At 39.8% G+C, this 19,454-nt stretch overlaps 1 protein-coding gene across 2 annotated transcripts in view; it reads left to right on the top strand.

The window, feature by feature from the left end:
- Positions 1–19,454, top strand: part of stk11 (serine/threonine kinase 11) — a 166,588-nt gene that overhangs the window by 93,591 nt on the left and 53,543 nt on the right. Inside the window, exons 8-9 of one of the 2 annotated variants that reach the window (XM_086004617.1) lie at positions 736–935; positions 18,583–18,818. In XM_086004617.1, coding sequence (XP_085860743.1) covers positions 736–935; positions 18,583–18,797 — 415 coding nt within the window. In that variant the 3' untranslated portion in view covers positions 18,798–18,818. The remainder of the gene's footprint in view (positions 1–735; positions 936–18,582; positions 18,819–19,454) is intronic. The other variant, XM_086004618.1, reaches the window with a different exon arrangement.

The raw sequence follows: 19,454 nt of genomic DNA, 5'->3' as shown, positions 1-19,454 counted from the left end.
TCAGCCGGAACTGGAAGCAAAATGGCTGCAATCTGTCAAAAGTGACAGCCTTCAGCTTTCATTGCCGGTGACAGTTCTAACTGAGTCTGTGTAGAAGGACTCAGGTTAGAAGTCAGACTGTCAGTGTTTGACCGCTTCAAACAGCTGTGAAACACTGATATTTCATCTGTCAAGAACTCTTGACATGAATTTCAGTCTGTGACGTCACCTGTTGCCGGGTGGCCTTTAATTGGCCTGCTGAGCCCACTGGGCGGGCTCAACAAGGTCAATCAAGGGAAAATCGCACGGATTGGCCGGATGTCGGTGTATCCGGGACTAAAACCCGAAAGTTGAAGTCCCGCCTCCTTCCCGACAGCTTCAGGAAAATCTACCCCAGATACTCAACTTTCTAGTTTCCCTATCTTTTGGTCATAACCATTTTCATATAATAATGTAACATTGAAAGTTACTCTTAAAGTTAGCTTCTTCCTTTGTGCTGCTAATAGATGTTCCTTTAGGTTTTTTAAACTTTGTCTTGTTTCTGGTAATTTGACTTAGTTCTTTTGAACATTCTGCTTGGTTGCTTTGCTCAACGCAAGTTTAAAAAAAACTTGTGTATATCTCTGTTGGGTGAATTGCACTTTTTTCAGAAATACTAAACTTAGATTGATGTATTGGTGGCGGGGGGGTGGGAGTACAGAAAGCTTAATATCATTGATTTAGCTAATGAAACATTATTTTCTTCCTGAAATATAGTTGGTTTCGGAAAAAACATCCTCAGGCAGAAAATCTTGTTCCTATTCCTCCAAGCCCAGAGACCAAGGACAAGTGGAGAAGTATGACAGTGGTGCCTTACCTGGAAGACTTGCATGGTTATAATGATGAAGATGAAGAAGATCTGTTCAATGAAGATGTGGAAGATGAAATAATTTATACTCAGGATTTTACAGTACCAGGTATGTCATTAACCTCAACTGTTTCTCATGTCCTAAATTAAGCAATACAGTAATCTCACAGCAAATACTAGCTTGGTATGAATTACTGATTAAGATAACTCGCAGTTTACACTGTGGCCAGCAATAAATAGCAAGCTATTTTCTGAAGTCATATAGGCTTTTGTTTTCTGCTATTCATGTGGCATTAAACTGACACTGCCTACATCAACACTTAACATGCTTGTAATAAACAACAGAAAATGCTGGAAAAACTCAGCAGGTCAGGCAACATCCGTGGAGAGAAATTTGAGTTGACGTTTCGGGTTGAAACCCTTCTTCAAAACTAGAAAGAAAAGAAAACCTGTCTCTACGCTTTTTTTTTTAAACAGACATTTTAAATGTATTAATGCATCTGTTTAAAGCATTTCAGATTTGGACAATCCCAAATGTTGGCCATGTTAACTTACTCTGGCTTTCTCTGTACCCGCTCATCGATTTTCCTACTTTTTCTTTGAATTGTCCATGATGGAAGGTCAGTTTTTCAGTTTCTGAGCTTTTGTAGCCTTATAACCCTGTTGAATATCATTTAGAATTGATGAGCTGCTGTGACACCTTAATCACTGCCCATTTTATGGTTGCAAATTCGACTTCAGTCCATTTCAGTTGGCATGTGATGATCCCAATCTTATGGTTCAGAAACTGAAAGAAAGAAAGAACTTGCACTTGACGTTGGAGCAATACCCCTAAAACCTCTGAAGCCTCCAACTGGGTTTAGCCTCATTAAGAAAATGATCTCTTGTGGCATATTTGGTGAGGTATTGGATACTTGACTTCTTCAGATAACTGAAACATCAGGTTATGATAAATCGATAGAGTTCGACAGGGAAGCTTTAATTTGCTTTGTTTGTTGTCTTTGTCAATGACCTAGTGAATGTGATCAAAGTGATCTGTTTTCTGTTCTTTTTTCGGAGAGTTTAATTGTACATCTTAAAGGCAAGTAGCAAATGAAACCTACAGATAAGTATAGATTGAATTGGACACCTAAAGCATTCTCTTCAGCCCTAAGAAAACTAAGTCAATAACTGTTACAAAAGCTGCAAAGTTATGTTGCCCATTTACTTGGCTTCCCTTATTAGGATGGCAAGCTCACTTCACTCATAGGCATTCAGCTGTTGGTTTGGTAATCATATCTGATCATAGAAACATAGAAGATAGGAGCAGGAGTAGGCCATTCGGCCCCTCGAGCCTACTCCGCCATTCAATGCGATCATGGCTGATCATCCAAATTCAGTACCCGGCCCCTGCTTTCTCCCCATACCCCTTGATCCCTTTAGCCTTAAGAAATATATCCAACTCCTTCTTGAATATATTTAATGTATTGGCCTCTACTGCCTTCTGTGGTAGAGAATTCCACAGGTTCACCACTCTCTGGGTGAAGAAATTCCTCCTAATTTCTGTCCTAAATGGCCTACCCCTTATCCTTAGACTGTGACCCCTGGTTCTGGACTCCCCGACCATCGGGAACATCCTTCCTGCATTGAGTCTGTCCAGTCCTGTCAGAATTTTATAAGTGAGGAAACAAGTGGCAAATTAGGCTGGGAAAGTTGGTGGAATAGTCAACCTCAGAAAATGTGTTAAACAGATGCCGTACAATGAAAATTGATATCTAAGTCTAATAGATCAAAAATTGTGGTTACAAATAAACCCGTTATTCTAGTGATAAAGTTAACTTTGCACCATATCGAGTTATTGGTCTTTCTATGATCGTGTACATGGATATTACTTGTGTAATATATCCAACATCAAGGAAGCTTCTATTTTTATCTTGAAAACTTTAGTGTTACAAATCTGGAATTATCGTTTAAAATACATTTGGATATAATTGTGATACATTCACAATTTATTGCACACCACCATGTGTCTGCTGAGTGAACGACTCTGTGGTCGTCAAATCAGGAATTCTGCAGAGAACCATCAAGCAGTAGAAGTTTCAGAAATACACCTATCCATCTTGAAGGTAAACACTCCGGTTCAAAAATGTTGCTCTAAAAAACAGTAAGCTAGAATACTTTTGTATAAATTTCTCTATCCTTAACCATTGTTCCAGAAAATCTCAAGGACAAAGATAATTAGCACCCTGATGACATTGTTGGCCCTCGTACACTGGATGGATCTAGTGATGTAGAGTTCCTGCTCAAAATCCCTTAATTTTGGGTATTAAATGAAGAATGAGCTCTCTGAAGTGACTGTCGTTAATCATCTGTTTGGCACTGGAATTGTGATGTTTAAGGGTGGAGGGTGCAGGAAAGCCTTTGACCAGCTGCACATATATTAAGATAGAATACTGCGTGTTGCAAGTACTTTTCAACTCTGCTGTACAGTCAGATTTTCTCAAAAGTCTAGATGACAACATTTTTCCTTTGTGCACCAAGGTTAATGGAAAAACACTAGCTGTAACCTCTTGATTACTTAGGAGTCTAAACCTTTGTTAATTGATGGTTCTTGAAACTTGGATATCATAAGTTATCGGGTACTCAATTTTGGGTTTGGCTTGAAGTTTCTATCTTGGAACTTTATAGTCACTATAAACTCTTTGGCCTAGAAATTGGGTTGGGGCGCCAAAGTGGCGCAAAAGTCGCCTGAGCGCAGGATTTAGTGCAGCGATCGGAGTAATTCCGATCGTCAGAAATTCAGTTTCAGTGCCGCTCGAGGGACACGGGGCGAGGCTCAAGGTGCTCCACGTCCCTCTTAGGGCGCTGAAACTGATTATCGCAGCGCAACGTGCCGCAGCGACACTGCGTTCGCTACCAAATATCGCGAACGGGGCACGAATGGGGCGCTGCGCACACCGATGACGTCATCGGTGGCGGCGCAGCGCAAAAGCCTAACGCTACCATTAGCGCCCCTGCTGAATATCGCGGGAGACGCAGCCAGTGGCGCTACAGCCACTGACTGCCTCTTTAGGCGCTAACAGGTGGCGCTACTCACCCAATTTCTCCCCCTTTGTGCTCCAGTAATGGATCTACCATACGTTCAGTTTCACAAAGGTAAAGTAAACTATAAAGCTAGGTTCTTTTCTAAGGTGGTATTAAACATCTTGAGTTTTAATATTTTATCTTTTTTTTCCTGTTCCTCTTAAATGTGACCAAAGATTGACGAGATGTTTTTAAAAAAGACTAAAATATATTAAATACATCCTCAATCAGGTTGGTTGCTTTTGCTTTGAGTTTAGTAAACCGCATTGGCTGATTGACTATTGCTGTGATGCTTAATGGTCTTTGTCAGTCATGGCTCAGTTGGTTGCACTCTCACCTCTGAGTCAGAAGGTTGTGGGTTCAAGTCCTACTTCAGAGACTTGAGCATAAAAATCTAGGCTGACACTCCAGTGCAGTACTGAGGGAAGGCTGCACTGTCAGAAATGCCGTCTTTCAGATGAGACATTAAACGGAGGCCCGGTCTGCTCTCTAAGGTGGACGTAAAAGATCCCATCGCACTATTTTGAAGAAGAGCAGGGGAGTTCTCCTCGGTGGCCTGGGCCAATATTTATCCCTAAATCAACATTACAAAAGCAGATTATCGGGTCATTATTACACTGCTGTTTGTGGGAGCTTGCTGTGCACAAATTGACTGCCGCGTTTCCTACATTACAACGGTTACTGCACTTCAAAAGTACTTCATTGGCTGTAAAGCGCTTTGGGACATCCTGAGGTCGTGAAGGGCGCTATAGAAATTCAAGTCTTTCAGTAAACCGCATTGGCTGGTTGACTTGCTGAGATACTTAATAGTCTTTTTTTTTCTAGTATCTTGTGGGATGATTATTCTTTTCAAAAATTGCCTGCAAATATACAGTATATGAATATTTTCCTTGCACATACCTAGAAATCCGCTTCTTGCCCACAGTCCAGTATCTACTTAGCATACCAATTAACTGCAAATTCTGAGCATCTCCTGAATTACTACTGTGATTAGATCTGAGTGAGGTTTTAATGATTCAAGATTATAAAAGCTTTCAGAAGATTCTTTCTGTGGGAGAGGATATTTTTCCCAGTGGGTATAGGGAAGGCATGTAATTAAAGTTGAATTTCAGATTGCCAAATATCCTATGCTTTACTGTAATAAATTACAGGTTGCATCACTTCACAAAATATACCACTCTTCAAAATGCACTTGTTCCAGTATAGAGACAGGCAAACAATATGTTATCCCAATTAAAAATTACCTGTCATAGGTAGAATTGAAATTCCCAAGTAGCCTTTTATTCATATGTTAGAATGTTGACGACTACTTTATCATGGTGGGCTTCATAGCCAAAGCCAATCCAAGCCTTTCACATACATGCACTTCCTGTCGAAGCTTCTGAATGGAGATCAGGAGCAGGTAACAGTTTTTTCTCTTTCTTTTGCCTTGTCCCCAACCTATGGGCAAAAAGGTAAATTGTAGGGGCCTTACTGTCACCCCAGCTGAGTTAATCATAGAGTGGGTACTGAAGCTGGGACCTTCCTGTCCTGTATGGCTCAGCCACTCGTCTCTTAAATTCATTAGCCTTAGAGAGAGCACAGATATTTTTATTTAAGAAAAAATGAAACTGATGTAAAATGTGGTGCTCAAATTACAGTTGAGCTAATTGCTTAAGTATTGATTTATGCTTCACATAATAAAGTCTTAGAATCCGCTAATTTCCTTACACTTCATGTTGACTTCATTCTCGGTATTGGGCACAGGAAAATTCAGACTGTGGACAGCCAAACGAGCATAGTCAAGATTCTCTCCTTGCTGTCGCCCCTCTTCTCCCAAGAACCCAGCCAGGATTAAAATGAATCTATTTTCTTTGGTAGCCTTCTCGAACTTTAAGAATCTTAAACATGTTATTCAAAAATCAGGACAGACTGAGCACACTTTGGCAGAATCCTTTTTGTACTAGGTAAGTGGGGTATTTTCTAGCGGGGGGGGAAGCCAAGAACCCAACTTTTCTAGGTTCAGTGGAGTTGAGTATTGGGTGTACAGGGTAACATTGAACAAATGGTCCCTTCTACAGAAAGCTGCAACTACAGTCCAATCAAGGCTAGGAAAACATTCTCTCTAGGAGGATACCAAATATGATGTCTGACTTGACTGGAATATCAACTAAAGGGGTAGATTTTTAATTTGCTTTCCAAGATTAAAACAAACGTTGTAGATGGACTTCCCACTATAGAAACTGCCCTATTTTCTTTAGCATTGATATCACTGGAAATGAAAATCAGGCAGTTTCTATAACAAGCGGCTGATCTACAAAGCCAGTTTTACGCCTGGGCGGCGAGTGGAAAATTTACCACGTGTCTCCTTGGTTGGCACTTTGGTCATATACTCTGCTCATAGTACCTGGTCTCTAAATCTTTGTAATAAACAATGAACACAATGTAAGATTCTATTTGCCAATGTACATTATATATAACTTGTAAAATAAATTCTGAAACTTGAGTCCCTGAATTTGTACTTCTAGCAGCATGCTTTTCTCTCGTTTAAGACTGGCAGCTCGGTAGTTATTTTTCTCCTCTTTGTGAATGGATATCATATCTACATATAACCTGAAGATGTTTCCCAGAACATAACATGAAGGGATAATTACTAGTCCTAGCCCCTACCCCGGATCAGGCATATTTCTCAAGACGTTCACTTTCAACAAAAGTTTGAGGTAGCCGAATCCTAAAGATGCTTAATTGAGTCTAAAGGTCCGGACTATCTCTCCCTAAAGTGAAGGAACAACCCGAGAATGTTACCGTCCTCCAGATAGCGCTTTTAATAAGTTTAGCTAGACTGTAACGTTCCAGATATTATGAGGGTCCGGAAAACTCCCCCAGAATTCTGCAACTCCTCACCAAAGAGTGTACAGAGATTGAGTTCGCGAGTTTGATACAGAAGTCGTATGTGAGACAATTCTAAAAATATATAGATTTATTAAAGAACCGACATGTAATTTACAGTTGGTGAGTCAATCGCAACATTAACGGTTCCAAAAAGAGAGAACTTGCAATCTTATCAGAAAATCTTACTTTTAAATCTTAACTTCACTACAGTATTACAGTTCTACAGGATATCCACCAAAATCAAATACTTTTGATCCCTGAGGTACAAAGAGTTGGAGACTTATAGAGCCGCCTCTGAAGCCGAGAATCACTTTGCCCGATTTAAAGCGAGTCTATTATCCCTTTTGAGAGTTCAATATTTATACCCTTTTCCAGTGGTAGCTCCTTTAAGGTTTTCTGCTGATGCAAGCTAATTATCTCTAGTCATTTTTCTGCCAACCTCTGCAACTCTTACTGCCACCTCAGCCAGACTCGTGTCTCATCTCTAGGTGTTCCAAGTTTACCATATAAAAAATGGTGTGACGGCAGGTGTTCCTTGCTTTGTCATCTTTACAAGGGCAGATGTTCCTTATCTTATGAGCTTCTTTACGAAGTGTAAATTAGAACACCTTATCCATGGTGAGCCATTGTTTTTGTTCCCAAATGTCAGCCTGTTGGAGCCCTTCACCTTCTGCTCCAATAAGGTTATTTATTCAGGGTCAACAAGTGTCTTATCTCAATAGCTATAATGCTTTCATAGCTATTTCATAGTTAAGTTTCTAAATTTCCACGCCCAGTTTGTCATGTTTTAATAAAGCCAGAATTCTTTCATGAGAGAGTGTATTTTTCTGAATAGGTTATATGGCTCATTCCTTCACAAACATACATACTTTTAGCCTAATGCAAACAAGGTACATTGTTATTCAGAATTTTAAATAATATTCCAGTGTGGCTGTTAATAAATAATAGTATCCATTTATGCTTGCTACACTGTGAAAGCTTTTACCTGAACCAGATTTCCAGGTTTTAATAATCTTATGCATTTTATCCTGTCTAAACTTTTGATTTTAGTTTTTCCAAATAAAACTTTCTACCTAGTGAGCTGCCATACGGAGGGCATGAGTGCCTGCTCCCCATGTGCATCCGGCTAGTTTCTGCATCAAGTTGACCCTACTCTTTAGTTTCTTCCCAGCGTTCTGGAGACGCTGTCTATACGACAGGGTGCGATCGAGTGTGACACCTAAATAAAACAGGTTAAATTCAAGGCTGCCAACCTCATTAAAAATATTTAAATTGCTAACCTGCCTCCTAGGAGCAGGTTGGCTGTCCACTCTTCTACTGCCTCTGTTAAACCTGGAAGTGGGCGGTTGGGGTTGGATTTGAGATTATTAAAATTTTAACCTCTGACCCGACCCCAACCCACCTGTTTGTGGGTGTTGAAATCCAGCCCAATAGAGTTTCCATGCATGTCAGACAACAGGTTGACAAAAAAAAAACTCCTTTTCCATTTGGCGTTTAGGTGACTGTGCTGTAGCACCAGTTTCCCAAAAGAAAGACCCTGCTGCTGTACGGTTTAGTTTGTATCCTGATATCCTGCTTCCATACCTAGTGTTTTTTCCTGCCTTTTCTCCTCTTCTGAAGATGATTACTCTTCCATGAAGCCCATTGACTTCTAAAAAATAACAAGTGGTGTGTACCACCTTCTCTGCAAGCACACCCCAGACCTTTTTTTCAGTTTTGTAGTTTTAGGTGTTGATGAAATATTAATGACTAGAAATTCAGTACCAACTGGCACTGGAACAGGAGGAAGCTATTCAGTAACTCGAGCCTGCTCCGCCATTCAGTCAGATCCAACTGGCAATGGATTTAAAAATCAGTGCTGCTTCCATTCAGCACCCAGGATTGAAAAGAACATGAATTGCTGTGGTCCTTTGAAACTGTTTGGTAATTGAACCTGTAGCTAATATAAGCTGAATTAATCTGTGACAATTTTGAGACCTAAAACCGTGTGCAGAATTTGTGGCAGTGACGTTTGAAGACAATTCATCCTCCATTTTGTGCTTGGACTACATAATTTTATAATTATTTTTCACAGTGCTTATAGGTGTTTGGGGATATTTTGTATTCATAAAAGCAGGACACACTCAGTATGTTAAAGGAAGAGTAGTTTCCAATAAATATTTGTGAAATTATGGATATATTCTGTTTTTTGCTGCATTTCCAATAATATGTGGGTTGATGATGAGTGAGTCAGTTGCAGGGGTGGAAGTAACAATTTTATCACCCAGTCTTCGCTTTGAAAGATCTTCACCTTGAATTCTAATGAAGGGGGATTGTGGGGAGGAAAAGGATAAATATTCCTCCCACTAAAGCCACAATATTCTATCACTGAGTGAGTCTGCATCTTGAAGAGCACTGTGACAAGTAAAGAGTGAAATCAGGAAGCACTTTTTCACACACAGTTGGAAATCTGGGACTCGCTCCCCCAAAAGGCTGTGGATGCTCGGTCAATTGAAAATTTTCAAAACTGAGACCGATTGATTTTTGTTAGGTAAGGGAAATGGATCAAAGGCGGGTAAATGGAGTTTTTTTTCATTTGTTCCTGGGATGTAGATGTCGCTGGCAAGGCCAGAATTTATTGCCCATCCCTAATTGCCCTTGAGGTTGAGGTACAAATTAACCGTGACCTGATTGAATAGCGGAGTAGGCTCGAGTGGCTGAATAGTATCCTCTTGTTCCTATGAAGTATTAAATCGTGTAAGATAAAAATCTTTTTTGATGCAGGCATTCCCAGTGATTTTTGCTGTTAGGCTGCCTGCTTTGTCCAAGGCATGGGGGAATAAATTGATTCAAAGAATGAGGAATACTACAACTGAGGATATATAATCTGACCTTATTGGTATGAGTTTATTAACAGATCTGTGCTTGAAAATACTTTATTTCACTGCACTCTTGAGGAAACATGAACTGTGCCAGCCGTGGCTCAGTGGTAGCACTCTCGCCTCTGAGTCACAAGGTTGTGGGTTCAAGTCCCACTCCAGAGACTTCAGTGCAAAAATATAGACTGACACTCCAGTACAGTACTGAGGGAGCGCTGCACTGTCTGAGGTGCCATCTTTCGGATGCGACATTAAACCGAGCTCCCGTCTGCTCTCTCAGGTGGACGTAAAAGATCCCATGGCACTATCTCGAAGAAGAGCAGGGGAGTTATCCCCAGTGTCCTGGCCAATATTTATCCCTCAATCAACATCACTAAAACAGATAAACTGGTCATTATCACATTGCTGTTTGTGGGAGCTTGCTGTGCGCAAATTGGCTGTCTCGTTTCCTAATTTACAACAGTGACTGCACTAAAAAAGTACTTAATTGGCTGTAAAGCGCTTTGGGACGTCCGGTGGTTGTGAAAGGCGCTGTATAAATGCAAGTCTTTCAAAGTTTTGAGCAAACCTGATGCATGTAGGTCTTCAGTTGGCAGTGACATTTGTTTGTACCTCTGAACATGTTTTGACCGTAGCCTTTTTATTAAAAATGCTATTAGCCTTGGTTTCCTTTTCAAGATGAGAGAGAATTAATTAGTTAGTACACCTAGGTGGAGAGGATTTCTCATTAGGCAGTAAATATTCTGTTTTGAGGATGTGATGCTGAAACATCATTAAGTTGTGCTTTATCCTAATATTTTATTGCTGTTGTGCATCATTAGTAAAAATGTAACTGTTCCTTTCTAAATAGAAGGCGTATAGTAATGCTTTCTTAGGCTGCTTGAAGTTTAAGCTATAATTAAGCAGATAGTTTTAAGTACTAATTATGACTCTTCTGACTTAAGTGGGCAATAAAAACATTAACTACTATTTTGTTGATTTTAGTATTAGCTACATATTCAATTACCTTAAATGCACGGCTTACTTTGCCAACGAAAACCGAGCAGTGCAAAGTTTTCTTAAAAACGGTATTCCTTTCTTGCTAGCTGTTGGTGTCAGTTCAGGAGTTCTACTGTAGTTGCAGCTATTTTACTAGCCTAGATTTTCTCACTGTGTAATTCACCCATGATGGCCAGTTTCAATGGTTGAAAATTACTGTTGAGTTATTTAACATGTCATAGTTAATAATTTATTTAATTCAAATTCCTACCAGCTGCAAATTTGCATTCATTCTTTCATTGAGACTGTTATGCAAATAGGGTCCTTCCATTTGCATCCTGTGGAAGGAAATCACCCAGGTACACTGTTCCTTTTTAAAAATAAAAGAATCATGCCATGCCTGGTCAGTTAATCTTTCCCACATCCACTCCATTATATCTAAAACCTAATTCTTGGCCACACTTTTATTTTGTTTTCCTGTCGTCAATCTTCACAGTGACCATGACATGATTGCACTTGATATTAGATTTGAGAGAGAAGGGTGAGTCACAACCCAAGATTTTAAATTTAGGTAAGGTCTCCATATTATAAAAAGGATATAGAGGCACTGGAGAAGGTGCAAAAACAATTCACAAGGATAATACCAGAACAGGAAAGGCTGAACAGACTGAGGCTCTTTTCTCCAGAAAAAAGAAGGCTGATGGGTGACCTGATCGAGGTCTTTAAGATTATGAAAATGTTTGATTGGGGTAAAGAAGTTTATCCTGAATTCCCTAAGAGAGGTAAGACTGTGGAACATGCTACCATAAAGAGTAGTTGAGGTGAATAGCATAGATGCATTTAAGGGGAAGGATCTAGATAAGCACATGAGGGGGAAAGGAATAGAAGAATATGCTGGTAGGGTTAGATGAAGAGGGATGGGAGGAGGCTCATGAGCATAAACACCGGTATAGATGAGTTGCGCCGAATGGTCTGTTTCTGTGCTGTAGACTCTTAGTAAAGGCTGACTTTTTGAAGGGATGAGACAGAAATTTACCACAGTTAACTGCTAAAACTGCAGATGAACAGTGGGAGGTATTCAAAGAAGTATTTGGTACAGTATAAGACCTGTACAAACATTTAAAAGACAAGTGTTCTACTTGTGCAATTAAACAATCTTGGTCAATAAAAGATATGAGAAATAGCATAAAATTAAAAGAAAGAGCTTACACAAATGCAAAGAATAGTGGAGATCCTGTGGACTTGGCGAGATATATAAAGAACAATAAAGGGACACAAAGAAAGTAATAAGAGTTGCAAAAAAAAATACACAAAAAAACTCATGTTGGATATAGAAATTTCAGTTACTGAGCGGGGAAAATGGTTGATGATTTTTTCAAAAAGCATTTTGAATGATTCGATAGGCTGATCAAATGCGACAGCCTGTTGAGATTAGCCAATTTGTTGATATTAACTTATCTCTGGTCTTTCAGATAATCAGGATCGACTGCAAACCAATATGGTGGGAATATTGTGTTTAATCAGAGTTTAAGATGGAATATAACACACTAGTTATACAGCAAAAACATACAACCGTGACAAAGAGCTGGTACCGCTGGTACCGGTCCCGATCGGACAGACGGCCGGCGTGTGCGAAAAGTTCTCCGGCTTACGGCCTTTCTTCCTCTCGTCTAGAACTGCCAAGAATGGGTCCATTCCCGGAAGAGTGTTAAACCAGCTCCACTCTTGTATGGCTCTCCCTTGTACCGTCTGTGCTAAGGGCTTTTAGGGTCTTGCTTTTATTCCCTTTTTAGGGGTGGGCCTGATGTACGATATGGACAAGACAATTTAACCTGTAAGGGTTCTTCTTAAACGAAGGTGCCCAATGGTATGTCGAGTTCTTTGTCTTAACTTTCAGATGAAAGCCATCCCCTAAGGGGTCTCATGCTCTTCCCTCACATGTCTTTCCTGTTTATACTTCCTGAAGGCTTCTCCATTGGAATTTGTCTTGTCTCTCTTGTCCTTACCCTCCCTTGTACAACCAGTACAAGTTACCCTCTTAATTAGGGGCCCATATTAGAGCTGTCTGCTCAGCCTGTTGTTCTCCAAACTATCTCCCTTTGATCCAACAGGCTGCTCCATCCTGAGATGATACCTTAACTCCCATAAATTCCTTCTATTCTATATCTTTTATACTAATTAACTTACGCATTTTAAAGCAGCTTTGTTAAAGTCAAAATCCTAACTTAGCATTATAATATGGTTATTAGCAGTAATGGAAGAAACATAGGCATTCGGCCTCGGTTGGCCAAATCAAAAATACATAAAACAAAGTTGAAATCCTAGCTTACAAACAGCAGATAGCTAGCCTGGAAACAAGGTCATATATGACTGTCATAGTGCAGAATGCTATAACATCCGCAGGGAACCAAAAACATAAGCAAATTCTAAGCATCTATCCAGCTATTCTGATACTAGTCTAAAGAGACACTTTTGTCTCGTTCTAATACAGTCATGTAAATACAGTCATGTAAACACTGTCTTATTCGTATCACAATTTCATTCGCATAACCCCATTTGTTTTGGATATCCTAATTGCTAACAGCCAAGTGTTTATATAGGGTTTTCCTCTACATTGTTAGGTAGCGTTTTCCCATTATACATGCTTGCATCGGCAATTTCCATTGCAAATGATAACATAAAAAGAGTTACAGAAAGTAAAGCTTATGGACTAGAATTGTTGCCATATATAGGGTTTTTAATAATGTATAGATGTATTCAACATGAAAAATAATTTTCAAAACAATTCTAGACATTTTTTCATGTATGCATTGATGGTGGAGGGCTGCATGTAGCAGTGAACAAGATTTTTTTTTTTTTTTTCGTTCATGGGATGTGGGCGTCGCTGGCAAGGCCAGCATTTATTGCCCATCCCTAGTTGCCCTTGAGAAGGTGGTGGTGAGCCACCGCCTTGAACTAGTGCAGTCTGTGTAGTGAAGGTACTCCCACAGTGCAGTTAGGGAGGGAGTTCCAGGATTTTGACTCAGTGGCAATGAAGGGACGGCGATATACTTCCAAGTCAGGATAGTGTGTGACTTGGAGGGGATCTTGGAGGTGGTGGTGTTCCCATGTGCCTGCTGCCCTTGTCGTTGTAGGTGGAAGAGGTTGCAAGTTTGGGAGGTGCTGCAGTGCATCTTGTAGATGGTACACACTGCAGCCACGGTACACCGGTGGTGGAGGAGGGAGTAAATGTTTAAGGTGGTGGATGGGGTGCCAGTCAAGAGGGCTGCTTTGTCTTGGATGGTGTTGAGCTTCTTGAGTGTTGTTGGAGTTGCACTCATCCAGGCAAGTGGAGAGTATTCCATCACACTGCTGACTTGTGCCTTGTAGATGGTGGAAAGGCTTTGGGGAGTCAGGAGGTGAGACACCCTCCACAGAATACCCAGCCTCTGACCTGCTCTTGTTGCCACAGTATTTATGTGGCTGGTCCAGTTAAGTTCCTGGTCAATGGTGACCCCCAGGATATTGATGGTGGGGGATTCGGCGATAGTAATGCCATTGAATGTCGAGGGGTGGTGGTTAGACGCTCGCTTGTTGGAGATAGTCATCGCCTGGCACTTGTGTGGTGCGAATGTTACCTGTCACTTATCAGTCCAAGCCTGAATGTCGTCCAGGTCTTGCTGCATGTGGGCATCGACTGCTTCATTATCTGAGGAGTTGCAAATGGCACTGAACACTGTAGGTTGTTAGATGATGAACTGTATGTGAAGCTATCGAAGGCAGCTACTGAATGAACTTGTGAAATTCATCAAGAAATGGTTTTTGAAGAAAATAAAAGCAAGATTTATAGTACCCTATGGAAGTACCCAGAGGAAATCCAATCGTAATGATTCAAACCTTGTACTATGAGAGAAATGAAGATTGTACACTGAAGGCATGCAATCTGAAGGAAGTTGATGAATATAGAGTGGAATAATCAAAGAGTGGATAGGTTACATGATGAATGGAGGAAGTTCCTGATGTGGAGAAGGAGCAGAACCTTTTTGAAACCATTAGCTAATTGAATAAAAGTTAAGAGGGTAAATTATTAACTGTGCAGATTAAGAAATTTGAGGTGAAGCTAGATGGCTTAAACATTCCTATGCAGTTTATTATACATAGGAGCAACTGGCCTCATTACATGTTGAATCTATACTTTCAAACCGACTCACATTAGCAAAATTACAATGTGTGTTTTTTTATAATATTTAGTTGAGATGCTATTAGATAGTTCTGTAATATTTCTATTTGTTGCCAGCTGTTGTCAAAAGTGCAGTCTAGAAGTTAGAATCCAGTTTTTTTTTTTGCTGTGATACTGTCATTAGCTATCACCAGCGTGCACTCCTGTACCAGCGTGCACTCCTGTACCAGCGTGCACTCCTGTACCAGCGTGCACTCCTGTACCAGCGTGCACTCCTGTATTTATAAAAAAAAAAAAAAAAAAAAATAAGAGCAACATCTTCTGGCTGAAGCAATGATAAATATAGACAAACTCAAGGATGCCACTCGGTTTGCTGTCAAACAGCAAGGGCAAAGCCTATAACTTGCTGTATCTTGTACACAGTGACGTAAGAAAACTACTAGGCACTTGGTCTAAGCGTTAAAGCTTTAATCAACTGTTTCACAATATGGAGGTCTAGTTGCGTCCTTCACTAGTTCCTGTTAATGTCCTGAGCAAGTTGGACCCGTGCCCAAGTATTTATACTCTCCCTGGACAGCGCCACCCGCAGGCCGCTCAGTTGATTCATGTCACACAGCATTTAAAAAATAATGTATGCATCTTCTCAGACAGTGAATTCAACCTTATTCTTCCTTACAAGATTGCAGCAGTTACTAAATTTCAGGCGTAGGGTGTAGCTGTTTTCCCAACAAAGATCCTCTATATCGCATTGCATGGCCAGAAGGTCACTGATACTGGAAAATGATCCATTAATCATTATACAATCTGAACATTGTTTATGCACTATAAATACTTCATAGCTGTTTAGAGGCTCACAATTGGAGCTATAATATCTTGCAGTATAAATGATCTTTTCACCACCTGTCTTGATCATATGGAATCTTATGTGCTTAAAACTAATTATAGTACAGTGTTCATTAAGTTTCCTAGTGTTCAAATTAGGAAATTAATTAACTATTTTAGTTATTTTTTGCTGATAATTTTCAGAATTATTTTTTTGTTGAATTGAAATGCTCATAAGTAAGTGGGGTGTGGGAAATAAAACTTAATGTTGTTCAGTAACTCACTCTAAGAAAGAATGCTGTTAAGTTCAGTAATTTTCTGTTCCAATTGCTCCAATTGTTGATTTGGGGAAAAAAGCAAGTAACTTGCTGGAAGAGCAACTTGATGACTAAGAATGTGTCATCATAAACTCGTGGCTTTGCTTCTGATGAACTAACAGCATTCGCCCATGTGCATATTAGAATTTAAACTTCATTTCCCTGAAGTAAATATTGAAATTGTATTTTTTAACTGGAATGAATGAGTCATACTTTTTTTTTGTGATAACAGTTGAAGGTTATCATTAGTATGGGAAGGCTGTAACCTACTGAAATCACAAGCCACTTTCTGCAGTGACTTTCATTGATGAATTAAAATATATACGCTTTGAATATTATTGTTTGATATGTATTTTTGTTTCCGGCTAAAATAAAAGCCCCAATTTTAGTCGCAGGGAGAGGGTTCTGGAAGGGCTTTGTGAGAGGCACAAGGGAAGTATAACAAAAGACGTACCTGAAATGGCCTCCTCTTCTCTTGGATCCTCTTCCTGCTATCGTCCCCTGGTGAGAAAGCCACAGTGGATTTCCCGCTCAGGCCAGAGCTGAAATTGCAGTCGGGACCTGATTACGTCCTCAAACTCCGATCTGTATATTTAAAGAAGGACCCCGCCAGCTTCAGGTAGGTACGCTTGCTGCCTCCTCAGAAGAGCAGGATAAAATTGAAGACGATAGGTTCGGTGTGGGTCATCAGCTGGTAACAACATAAGAAATAGGAGCAGGAGTAGGGCATATGGCCACTTGAGCCTGCTCTGCCATTCAGTAAGATCATGACTGATCTACCTCAACTCCACTTTCCCACTCTATCCCCATATCCCTTGAATCCCTTGGTGTTCAAAATTCTATTGATCTCAGTCTTGAATATATTCAACAACTGAGTATCCACCGCCCTCTGGGATAGAGAATTCCAAAGATTCACGACCCTCTGTGAAGAAATTTCTCCTCCTCTGTCCTAAATGGCTGGCCCCTTATCCTGAGACCGTGACTTCTAGTTCTAGACTCTCCAGCCAGGGGAAATGGCTCCTCAGCATCTACTCTGTCCAGCTCTCTAAGAATGAAGTCACCCGAGTGATTTTAACTGCCCACCTGCTCGGTTTCTGCAAGGCAGATAGAGTTAAAATTGTCTGTAATGTGTTTAATGATGAGGATCCCGAACCACTGGAAAAACAAGCTATGTGCATATATCATCATAAAGCTGATCTTCACATACACTGTGACAACTACAATGATTTCTGTATTCTGTTTTTTTTTATACAACCTTAGATAAGATAAATACAATTTAAAGATGGTTCTATCTAGCTGTATCTTTGTCTCTGATATGTTATGGCCAAAATATGAAACTGCCCAGATCCATCCATATATTTGAGAACCGCTTAGCCTGCTTTGCTCGTACTGGTGCCTGTCTTCAAAATTAATTGGGTGGAAGAATGCTTGCTGACGAGCAGGACCTGTGTAAATAGACTGAATAACCTGTGGGAGCAGCATTACTACAAAGACTGCAGCGGTTCGAGAAGGCCCATTACCACCTTTTCAAGACAATAAGGGATAGGTACAAACTGGCCTTGCCAATGTCCCCCACATAAAAATATAATTTTGTGCATTAGTACAGTCTATTGTGCCTTTGATCTTGGTTGTTTGACAGCTCTGTCCCCAGGGCTCTTTGATGCTTTTTTTAATATCTTCAGCTGAATTGTAAAATCAGAACTTGAGTTGACTTGGAATCATCTCGCCCATATATAACTACAAAAAGGTCCTAAATCTAAAAGTCTTGCACATTATCAAACTGGGTAAGAAATACGTTTTGGAAAGGGATATTATAATGCCTTATGAACTTTTAAGGAGTAGATTTTCAACTTGTTGCCCGGGTGTAAAACTGGCATTGTGGATCTGCTGCCCGTTAGAGACCATCCGATTTTCAATTCCACTGATTGCAATAGAATTAAAAATTTTGTGGTTTCTAGAACGGGCTGCCGATCCACAATTCCAGTTTTATGCCTGGGCCCAGGCTGAAAATCTACTTCCAAGTCTCGTTGTGTCTTATAGCTTCTGCATATTACCTTAAGTGTAAAGAAATCTGTCTATTAGTTTTAGCTTGATGGCTTGAGCTGACAGTATGGTACAGTATTTACTTCCTCATAAAGACAAATGTGTAAAGGAAAGTAACTTCTCCACAGATTAATTTTCTAAGTGAGAGTGTTTTTAGCAGTTTCTTCATGCGGGTGTACAAATGCTTCTTTAGAAAAGGTCCCTAGAGTTGTTGAGGTGGTGATAACCAGTATAGTTGTAAATGTAGTTGGGTAACTAACAACTTTAGAGAGATGCACCCTAACTGGAATATATGTCTTTAAACATAGAATTATGCAGATCTTTTTTGTAAATGCACAATTTGACTACAGTTTTTTTTTTTTTTTTTTAAAGTGCCTTGCCAGTTAACTTCAGTATTTTGCCTAGTTAAGTAGGCTTTCAAATGCCCACCATCTGTGCTGCTTACTAGGACTGTGGATACTTCAAAGAATGGCTTTGCAGTGGTTGGTCCTTTTGAGCTCCTTCAGTCCCAAACTGCTGTGCCTATGGGATGGTCCTTTTATTAGTGATTTTTTTTTAATGAGGCGGATATTTTCTGCCCACAGAAAAAAAAAGCCACCTGGAATTGCTTCTCGGTTCTCAAAAAAAAATCTATTATTTCCACAGGACAGGTGCAGGTGCCTGAAGAAGAAATTGAGCAAAACGGCCAAAACAGGAGCAAAGGCAGCCACAAAACAATGTGCATGAATGGCACAGAGGCAGGACAGTTTAACAGCAAGGTCAAAAATGAACGGAGGTCAAGCTCTTCTTCCAATCCATCCCGCAAAGCCTCCACCAGTAGCAGCAAAATTCGGAAACTCTCTGCATGTAAACAACAATGACCCATCTGTAAACTCTGTGTGGTATGTACTGGAGCTTCCATTAAATTATATTTGAACTGGACTCTATCTTAAGTGCACACTTTAATGTGACAGTCCAATTGTGTATATAAGTTTGTGAAGGAATAGAGACTTTGCATTGATTCATAGCAATCAGAATAGGGCCAGTCATTAGTCTCTGTGAGATATGACTATAATAGTGAACATGACTTACTTTACTGTCACTTCATAGTGTGACAGATTGCTTTAAACTATACTTTTCCAGTTCAAACATAATAAAATTGGGTAAAATTGAACTGTAGTTGAATGGAAACCCAACATGAAGTCACCAGATGCCATATTCGTATTACAATACTTAATATTGTGGTATGATATGATCAAGACATTAAAGCTTCCCAAAAATATAGTTGGTCACTCATATTTTGCGCTGGGTGATTATTGTTCACTTATTTTGAAAACCGCTTCTGTTTCTGTTTTTTTGTATACTTGAAGGTGAATTTATTTTTCTGTAAACAAACAAACTTGTGACAGAATGACAATACTTTTATTTCAGTTCATTTTTTAAAAAGGGTAGCAATCCCATTCATTGGTCACTTAAGATGTATTTCAGGTAATGAGGATAATTTATATTTTACAATACATTTTTAGTTACAATTGTAT

The sequence above is a fragment of the Somniosus microcephalus genome, chromosome 13, assembly GCF_052327205.1.
Source record: "Somniosus microcephalus isolate GS21.2 chromosome 13, FLI_Smic_1.0, whole genome shotgun sequence".
Lineage (NCBI taxonomy): Eukaryota > Metazoa > Chordata > Chondrichthyes > Squaliformes > Somniosidae > Somniosus > Somniosus microcephalus.
The sequence above is the reverse complement of the archived record's forward strand: the minus strand, read 5'-3'. Positions and strand labels throughout refer to the sequence as shown.